At 38.3% G+C, this 10,545-nt stretch overlaps 1 protein-coding gene across 1 annotated transcript; it reads left to right on the top strand.

Moving 5' to 3' along the window:
* Window positions 1-1,422: 1,422 nt before the first annotated feature.
* LOC117390978 (F-box only protein 33) lies at window positions 1,423-9,892 on the top strand. The gene is made up of 6 exons (XM_033988786.2): window positions 1,423-1,967; window positions 2,316-2,426; window positions 2,641-2,801; window positions 2,885-3,093; window positions 3,165-3,462; window positions 3,550-9,892. The coding sequence occupies exons 1-6, from the start codon at window positions 1,537-1,539 to the stop codon at window positions 3,813-3,815; spliced, it is 1,476 nt and encodes a 491-aa protein (XP_033844677.1). The 5' UTR covers window positions 1,423-1,536; the 3' UTR covers window positions 3,816-9,892.
* Window positions 9,893-10,545: the final 653 nt, after the last annotated feature.

Below are 10,545 nucleotides of genomic sequence, written 5' to 3'. Positions count from 1 at the left end.
AAAATCGAGTATCCAAGACCATCAAACACTAATTCACAACAATAATTTTATTGCAATATGTAGCCTCATTGTTTCCATAGTAGCAGACATTCTTTTTTATTAATTTGGACTACTGGACTATTTCAGGTGTTTTGGAAAAGACTACAGCATGCAGGGCAATCATGTGTGATAGAAATTATTTAATTGTTTTTATCAGCTAACTAGTGTGTTTTGTCTGCTACTACAACACACATTATACCTCATCAATAGACCTGTGTTCTTCAGCTGTCACTTTTAGTTCACACGTTGCAGATGGACTTTGTGATCTCATATAAAAAATCTTGTTTCGCTTCACTGTGGTTGATAAGTTGTCACTCTCCTCAAGTGGCTATCTATCTCTGAGCAGTTGTTACAGCCTCTTTTAGACACTTCCAATGACTTACAGCCATCAACTCTTTGGCCCCTCCTTTATCTGTCCTGTCTTCTGTATAAATAAATTCGTTTATATTTGAGACATTCAGAACATAATTTCAACTTTCTCTCGCATTTAACATTGGCATCTTTGGATAAACAAAAATAACAGTAAGAGCAGAGTTCTACTGCCATCTGGTGATTGGTAAGGAAATGTGATGCAGGCCTTTGACAAGAAATCTAGATTTGTACAACCCTGAGTAAAATAGTTAGTGAAGCTAATAAAGAAATAATAATTAATATGATTGATTGATTGATTGATTGATTGATTGATTGATTGATTGATTGATTGATTGATTGATTGATTGATTGATTGTTATTAGTCTATATAGTCAATTATTTACGTCACATTAAAAAATGCATATAAAAAAGAAATCAACCAAGCAGAAAATGCCGAAGCAAAGCTTACTGGCTACGTTCATAGCATAGATGTAGCTTATAACAAGGCCGTATATAGGCTTATTATGATTTCTTTCTTTCTTTCTTTCTTTCTTTCTTTCTTTCTTTCTATTTTGTTTTGTTATTTATTTATTTTTTTTAGTTAATCAAATTGCGTGCTTGAATTATAAGTTATAAGGTCTACTGTAGTTAGTTCAGCTTGACTGCAAGGGGAATGGAGGGGTGTGTCTACTCTTAAAAACTCCAAAATAAGAATCACGTGTGTCTTTTACATTTTGCGGTAAACACTGCCCTCCTGTGGACATAAACTATATGGCAAAAATAACGGCTGTTCGGGACTGGACCATTAACTTGAAAAGACCACCGTATATTATAGCTTTAATATATGGATTATCTGTATTACAGTAAATGTGTTAATATATAGATAGTTTAAAGTTAGTTATACTCTTGATTTGATGCTTTGTTTTACGTAAACGGTAAGTTGGAAAACTTCCTTTTAGACTACCCCGCGCAACGGCTGTAATGGTACGACCCAATACTATTGAAGGCAAAGGAAAAAAAGGGTTTGTTTTTACCCTGAGAGGAAGAGTAGATGGTACATGCCGCTGGTGCAGACAGTTCAACCGCGGTTTACAGCGCTTTTTCACATTTGCACTGGTTGCTGAATCTTAACTTTTCGAGCTCGCCATGGCTCTGTGCGGGGGAGTCGGAGCCATGGCTTTGCCCAGCGAGCTTATTGTCCATATATTCTCCTTTCTGTCGGATCGAGACAAGCTACGGGCCTCGTCCGTGTGTTCGCGCTGGAGGGAGTGTCTCTTCTACCCTGCGCTGTGGACTGAGCTCAAACTGCGAATAGGTGGAGGGGGTTCCAGCTCCGATGAAACTCCGAGGCTCGAGTTTCTGATGCGGAAATTCGGTTCATTCGTGCGAGAGCTGCAGCTCGAGCTAGCCCCAGTTGAAGGATACCTGAGTCCTTTGAACAGCGACGCATCGGCCACACGCATGGAGCCATCCCGCGGTGCAGACAGCGACCCGCAACTCTCCGGGCGCTGGAAAGACGCCATGGTCTCCTATTTGAACCAGGTGTTATGTGTATTCACCAGCATCAGAAATAATAGGTAACGTTACATTAGAGACACATACTTGATTTTCAAATGCTATATGTTTAGTATAGGATATTTGTTGCGCAGTTGAGGCTAACGGCTAGCTTTGGTGGCTATAAACAAACCCTGACATTTGCTGTTACGTAATCGGGGTTATGCCTGCAGTGGCGCAAATAACCGTCTTTTTACGCCTTATAAACCCGTGTTGTTAACGTGACATCCACGATCTTTTATTTGTTAAAAGCATAACCAATCCATTCAAAGTTGCAATTGTCACAGCAAAAGTCAAAATATATGACTCGTTAGTAAACGATTCAAAAACAAACAAAAAATTCATTCACCCTGTTTTCTGTTGTTCTCTAGAAACCTCCAGAGGCTCCGTCTGTATGGAGACACCTGTGTTCTTCAACAAGAGGGACTATTGGACAGTTCCAACCTTCACCAAATTGAGCAGGGGGACAAAAAGATCAATGAGTAAGCAAATACAATACAAGTTCAAAAGCTATTGATGGTCGCCGTCTTTGTTATAACTGAATATGACCGATAGACAGATGTGAAAGATGACCTGTAATGATAATAGTGATTTACACTTTGACAAATGATTGCCATAGTATGTAATTGAGGCTCAAGTCATTTTAAGGTAATTCTCATTATTGCTTTGCTCATTATGATGCTCTCTTCTCCACAGAATCCAGCAATTGTTCATGGAGTGTTTGTCCAACAGCCGGCAGCTCCAGTGGCTTTCATGTAGCTTCATGCTTGGTCTGGTGACCCCCAGCTCTTTAGCTTGTTTGTCAAACCCCTCAGCAGAAACCCTGCAGCACCTCAGTTTATTGGACCACCAACTGGGTATGGCATATTTATTTGTGGACTTGCCTGCAAACTTGTAGGTAGATTGTTTTAATTTTTGTTTTGCTATTTTGTGATCTTAGGACCACTTATGTCTCCATCAGAGTTGGGTCGGCTCTCGAATCTTCAGTCCCTTGCTCTGGATTTTTCTGATTTGACATCAGAGCTTTGTGGTTTACTGGCATCTCCACGTCGTACTCCTTTGCATCGCCTCTCGCTGCTGCTCAACGGTGCTGCCCTAGAATTTAAACCATTAGATGGGATAGCTACAGAAGACGACTGGAAGGCACTTGTAAGGATCAGTTAATTTGTCACCATTTCTGACTGAAAATGTCCCCTGTATAAATGTTTGTTTCCAAATAGGTCCGTGTTAGCGCCAATCTGAGAGTCTACATCATGGCACTTGAAGTAGTGAGCGCGGAGCTCCTTCGGGTCCTTAAACCTAGTCTCCCTTTGGAGCGTCTCCACCTCGACAGTTACAGCACCGTTGTGACTGATGCCACATTGGAGCTCATTTCTCAGCAGTACAACAAAACACTGACTCATTTCCTTCTTTTGAGAGATGACCCTGACTTTCCGGACCTCAGCGTGAATCGCAATGAAGACCCCTTGGTCCTCTTGGCTTGGAGGTGTACGAAGTTGACTGTATTGGTCTTGCATGGTGGGATTTTCGTATTTTACAGCTGGTTTATGTGGTAATAAACTAGTTTAACCTTGCTTTTTTATTTTCTCTCCTGTCCCTCCAAAGGATACACTGTCTGGTCTCATAACCTGGTAGCCATCTCCCGCCTGCGAGGATCCAGCCTTCAGGTCTTGACCGTGTCTGAGGAGAGTATCGATTTTGACCCTGACCAGTCTATGTGCATGGAAGGCGATCCATTTCATAATCTGGTAAAAGAGGTGTCACTGGGCCTTGGACGCGTCTGGCACCCCTGCCTGGATTCCAACCTGGTTTTATCTGAACCCACCCAACATTTCCACCAAGAGGTGCATGCTTTTAGCATGGGCATGTAGACAGGGTGGCAACTTGTGCTTAAAATAGCCAACAAGTGTCAAAACCAGGCCAGAATAAGTCAGATCAGACCTCAAATCTTTGTTCAGAGCAGATCTTAAACACCCACGGTTTTATTTTGCTGTTATTTATTTCTGTCAGCTAACTGACTACCATTCAGTGTTCTGCTCTGAGTTTGTTGGCACAGTCAGTCTGGTCTGGTTTTGTTCACAAGTACTATATGGAGCTTCACCTTATTAACCTCTGCAACATATTTTATTGTTAACTTTTGCTCTGCTTCTAACCTTAATTCATGTGTGGTGGTTTATTTGCCTCTATAGATGTGTGTATTTGCATATATTGCTATCCCGCCCACAGTGAAGATAGAACATGGCAGACTTGCTGAATGATAATGAATGGAATAATAGGGGTTAAAAGTGCAGGGGATGAGTGCTTTAGTTCAACAATCTTTTGGCATTTGTCAGTCTTTTAAAATTGTCTCTAGTAGTGGAGGTAAATATACCTAACACACTTATTATAGTCTGAGCTGCTTTTGGATGGTCTCATTGGAGCTCATTCTTCATTTGTCTTCTAAGTTGAGAACATTTCCTGCAGGGTGGGAATTTAATACAATAAATTGACTGACCTTGGCAGGTGCAAATGTTTTTGGCTACAGTCATGTGTTTTCCATGACTCAGGGTTTTGAGCATTGTTCAGTAGCATGTAAAAGCCAAGTGCACCTTGCTGGTTCAGATATCTGTCCCTGCTGCTAGTTTTCCCACCCTGCTAACCTTCTCAACTGTTCTCATGAGGACAAAGGATGGAGCCTTGTCTTCCGACTGACATTTGAAGCCAAATTCTAAACTACTCAAAACCCCCTTCACTGTACAAGTCACCCCTATTTTATTATGTTTAAAGTTTATATATTTACATATATTTTGTATATTCTAGGTGATACATCAGTGGTATCCTCCAGAGGTTAAGATATTTTAACAGGTTACTGTTTCAGAGTGTTTATATATCCTGATGCCATTGTGGGCATCCACTTAAAACAATGTGTATAGTTAAACTCTGGAATGCAACAACACATAGAAATGGCTATTTGTTTCCTATCGCCATACATAATGTCTAGTAGAACCACTCGTTCCAGACATTTCAGGAGGCTGTGCTAAAATAACAAACATTTGTTTTGGCAGAGCTTTGAAAGCAAGATGTTGCATACATACCAGCAACAGCACAGCCAAACCTGTTTTTCTCTACGGAGGATTTAAGTGTTCTGTAAACAACAGGGGCACTGAAATGGATGCACTGAATGTAACTTATTTATCATTCTGTTGGCCAGTCTGTTTGACAGGGTGCTTTTGTTTTCTCTTACTCCAATATATAATTACTCTATTACAATATCTATTGCCAGCAGTCAGGGTTAAACGTTGCATGTTTCATCAATGGCCAAGACTTGTGTTTGACACTCGCAGCACAACATGGCGTTTAGTCATGGGGCTCTTTTCTGTGGCTTATAGGTTATTATCATCAGTCTCAGGTAGTATTTTAAAATCACTATGACCATAACAATGAAGTGATGTTGTCTTGTAGGTTATGTGAATCAGTCACTCAGTGTAAAAGAAAAATCTTTTTTTTTTTTTTTTTTCAGTCACTGTTGCCTTTCAAAAGCCCTTGTTTTCTGGTTGTTTCTGGTGATGTTTCGCTTGCCATTTGAGAAAACCTCACTCCACTATTGAGGGTTTACTAACTTAATCATACATTTGTTTTCCAAGATTAAGGTAAAGAATGGCAGAATGCTCATCGCACGTGTTTGATATCCCCATATGGCTGTGTGCATTGGGGCTTAAAAATTTATGTTTTAGATGGTTGAACTGCTTGGCCCAATTGCTGATGGAACCAACAGAATGTAGTGCTTGAGTATTCTACTTTTAGCTAGAGCTTTTTTTATTTTGAGTGCATCTTTTTAAGATGTCTTAAGCCAACATGTTTGAAAACACTCAGTCTTTGTCAAGACAACAGACACTTGAGTTACTGAGTTACCAAATGTTGCAGCAGGGAATGATTGGGTAAAGTATTCTGCCATCTGATGCTATAGTGTGTGTCTTTGTTGTAATAACACACGTTACAAAGATGTTTTCTGAGCAGGGATCTTACCAATTGGTCCTCCGAATGGCCACAGCTGCTGGAAATCCCATATGCATTGTGGTTTTAAGGGTCTGGGCTGGAATAGGATGGTCCATATCAAGGCTGCTATTGAGTGTATTTACAACGCGCCAGCACTTTTCTTGGTTCACCATGAACTGTTCTTGTTGTTGGGCCTATGGTGTTTGCCTCCTACTTCATGGACCACAATTGTTTAGCCATGATAATCTCAAATCCTTGGTCTATATCTCAGGATTAAAGCACTTTGGTACCTATAATTACTTTGAAACCACCTGTGGCTATCTCTGGAGCTGTATGCTCGGATACACCAACGTAGGCTTTAAAAAAAAAAAATCCCCTTCTATTTTGCATCTGAACTCCATTCACAACACAAAGTAATGTTTTTAGGATATGGGATTACAGATATAGTGAGAGTAATCTTAAGAATTTTTTTTTTTTAAAGAACACCTATTGATTTTTAACCTGCATAACCACTCATTCCTTGCACAGAATGACAAGGTTGTTATTGGCCGGTCCAACTCTTAAGGAGCAACAATGGCAAAATGTAGATAAAAGCAAAACATTTGTTTAAATTTGCTTTTATCTTGGACCAGAGAAAATTTTACTTTGACATAAATGTTCATGGTTCTATTTTTCTTATAGATTACGGGGTCAGTGGGTTAAATGAAGGCTAGATCATTCTCTGCATTTTAGCATATAGTGGTTTATTAAAATGACCCAACTTGTGCCTAAAAGCATCTGTATACTCACTGCTTTTAACCTTTTTTCTCTCTGAATTTTGCCTGTTGTTTGTGGTCCTTGTTGCTTGTTCCCAATTTAGGATTTTGATATTAGAGTTACACTTTCACACATTGTATATCTATCTATTTAAAATGTCTTGAGTGTGCCTGTGTTGTCTGCGCAAATTGTAATGGTTATTGTATCTATTAGACAACTAAAATAGTATGACTGTGGCTCAGGCAGGACTAGTGTTCTGTGTATTATCTCATTCTGCAGCAGGAAGCATGAACAGAAATGGTTTATTCTCAGGATCAAGTTTGTTTTGGAAAAGAGAAGGAGGGAAGGTGGTAACTATAACTCAGGCTTAAGGAGTCACTGGATCTCTTGACCTCTTGTTGTTTGAGCTGCCAAAGACCATAGTGAAACAGACGCTGGTCTGTCTGAAGTGCCCGCGCATAAACTAGCAGGAGGCTGTGCTGACTCCAATCCTCCCTTCCATTTTCACTAGGTCATATTCACATACTGATTCACTGACCTTGACTTTGCTTGCTCCCACTCTACTGTACTAAACTGGACTGGAAGTTTTTGCCAATTCTGGGTAACCTGAATCATATGGTCATCATGCTTAATTGCAAAGGTTTTTGAGTTCATTTAAAAAAAACAAAAGACAGTTGTAGCATGCAAAGACCGTAATTTACTCTGGGCCTTTATTTTTTTTAAATAGTGGGTCAATGTAAAAGCTGAACGCAACTAGGCAAAGAGTCTAAACACCGGGACTGAACACCACTTGAAAGTTATGGAGTTTCTATGCAGGGTTGAATTGTTACAAGATAATCACATATTTACTGCATGGCAGCCATGTAACTAAAGGTTTTGTATTATAAAGCCAGTGTGCATGAAATGCTAAGTTGTCAGGTGTTTAGTTCCGGTTTTAATGCTGTAAAGTAATTGCTGTTAGAAATGGTTTAGGAACAGGACATTCCACATGGAGATTACTCAGTCTATATGCTCTGCATTTAGTACCTGTGTATATACAGTATAAAGGGTTTGAAGAGTAAGCAGGAAATACTGACAAAGACTAAACACATCAGCTTAACAGCTGGTCAGAGCAAGGAGAGCTGTGATACCGTTCAAAAATGACTCTTATGAAGCTTGTCTTTTCAGTGTATTTTTGTTTACTTTGTGTCTTGTTAACATAACTTCCAGAGGCCATTTTTTGTAACTCTTGTGTCTGGTACACTAAGGAAGGCTTAATCGGCTTCAACTGAGATAAAAAGCTACTCTTTGCCGTGTATGTGCAAATGTGTGTGTATACTATTGTATACACTTAAGTCGGTCTTACAATTAGTTTTAAATATTATAAAAGAGAAAGTGAATATTGAGACATTTTCCCACTATCTCTGTAGGTATACAAATCTCTATAGGTACAAACACTTCTGAGACCAGCAGTTTTGTGTACAACTTTGTTATTTCCTATTCATTGTTGAGAATTAAAGACTTCTTCTATAGTACCACACCAGCAGATATTTATTTTCTGTCTCTGTTAAATATATAAAAGAAAAAAATTTAATCAAAGAGAACTCCCTGTGGCTATGTGAATTCCAAGAGCTGGTCTCTAATGTAGTCCATCTGAAAGTGTTGATAGCAACTGAAAACTATTGATTGTAGTAAATGTATGAGGGTTTTGTTACATCTACCACACATAAACTTGGAGTGGAGGCTGCAAATTCTTTGTGCTGAATCACTGAGCTGCGTGATCATTTATTATTACCAAAGCAGCATTGTCATGTCAGTGTCAGTAAAACCAGACTTAACCGATCAATCGTTACTCAAATTGTTTATAGGGAAGAAACCCCCTAAAAAAAGTGTCCAAAAAATGTATTTCTGTAATGCTAATCAAAACTTCTCTTTTTATGCAACGAAGGCCTTCTCATATGAGTACATTCACAAAGACAAGGAAATAAACCGCAACAAAACCAGACCTGGAGTTCTATCAGGTTTCTGTTTTCTGTTCTCTTCAAATTCTGTTTCTTTTATGCAAGGTCATATTGTCATAAGTGACTTTCTCATTGAGATGGGTGTAAATATCTTGAGTTGGGGTTATGTATGCTCAGAGTTGACCAATACCTTGTCCAGCATACTGGGCTTCGCCAGAGTTCAGCCTCAAAACTATGCAAAAGGAATGCATATAATCCACTTGTTTGTTTATTATATTTTTACTGTCACAAGACACACAGTATTAAAATCTTGCAATGACAATACTTGGCCTTATGATAACTATATTTTGTTTGAATTTACTTTTAAAATGGTTTATTTTGATCAGTCAGTCAAGCGACCGTGGTGAAGACGACAGGCTCACTCTTAGTCTCTGTGAGACTGGTTAGATGGCCTCAGTTTTATTGTGGTACGAATGTTGTGCATTTGTTTAAAATCAACATCATTTGCAATAATAGTTTTATTAATGGCCACAAAGGGGAACAAGCAGTGCTGACAGCACCTGGCTGCTTCTTTAAGAACCACAGAACAAGAAGTCAACATTCTATAGATACATATGTGAAGCTTGCACAGTATTTGTACAGGTATCAGCAATGCATTATCAAATTATACTGTTATGCAACACATGTCAGTTAAATATATTTCAGACCTTTCCTTTTACAAAAATAGTTTTATGTTATATGTTAGTGTTAAGAGCTTTCTTCTGTTAAAGTGATCAGATGAATTCATCACAGTGGGATATATTTCATGTTTGTAAGGAGGAAATAATTTTTTTTAAAGAACACATTTGAGTTTGTAGTTCTAAATGATCCATGACACATTTTTGACTCATGTTTCTGAAACCACCACTTGGTAATTGTTTCATCAAAGTTATTACTCTCACCATTTTGACTCATCTGTTAAAGAGCTTTTAGTTGGTAATTGGCATAATGTGTGCATAAATGTTTCCATAAAACTTGTAGAAAATCAAAGTTGAATCTCCCCAAATGTTCTGTTTATGTGTTTTGTTTTGGGGGTTTTTTCAAGATGAATGTGCCTACAGGGGATTGAAGATTTTTAATAGCAGAGTTGACCTATGTTTATACATCACATAGCCTACTCCCTCCATGTAAAGTTTGATGAATCAATGACATGTGGGGGTTCAACCTGCGAGATGTTGATCTGAATCTATGTGGAATGAATGCTCCTCTTTTAGTCTGTGAATAAAAGTGTATATCTATCAAGACTCTTATTTTATTTTTGCATATTTTATCTACATCAATGGCTTATACCAACAATCAACATGTTACAGTACATTCTATAGTAAGAGTTATTGGTAATTTAAATATTTACTATTCAATAAATTTCAACAAAACTAAATGTGAAATGACAAGCTCTTGCAATCTCTTGCTATGTAAACTACATTGAAGAAACATTTAAATGTGTGGCTTGGAACAGACCACTTAAAATTCAAGAAAGGGATAGGTTGTTGAATATGGTGGGACATGGAGGGACCAGCTCAGGAAATTAAAGCTGCTAGAAAATAACGACATTGACACGGCATTCAGTTTTTATAAATTGTAATGCACATATAATTAGAACAGATATAGGCACAACATATCACAATTTTTACAAAATGTCTTGATTTATTTGCAAAAAATATGACAATATTTCTAACTAACTATTTATACACTTCATGTGACAAAAAGTGAGGCATTCTTTAAATTAGTAGGACAAGGGATGGGGGCCTAAATGGCTGTGCAGGACATGATGATAACCAAAAGAGGGACAGGTGGTACCATAGCAATCAAATGCATAATTTGAATGCATTTTTTAAAATAAGTGATTTCAACATACATTTCAATATACATTATATAAGCTGCAGGGGGCGTA

Source organism: Periophthalmus magnuspinnatus, chromosome 22, assembly GCF_009829125.3.
Source record: "Periophthalmus magnuspinnatus isolate fPerMag1 chromosome 22, fPerMag1.2.pri, whole genome shotgun sequence".
Lineage (NCBI taxonomy): Eukaryota > Metazoa > Chordata > Actinopteri > Gobiiformes > Gobiidae > Periophthalmus > Periophthalmus magnuspinnatus.
Note: the sequence above shows the minus strand (reverse complement) of the source record. Positions and strands in the feature narration are given on the sequence as shown.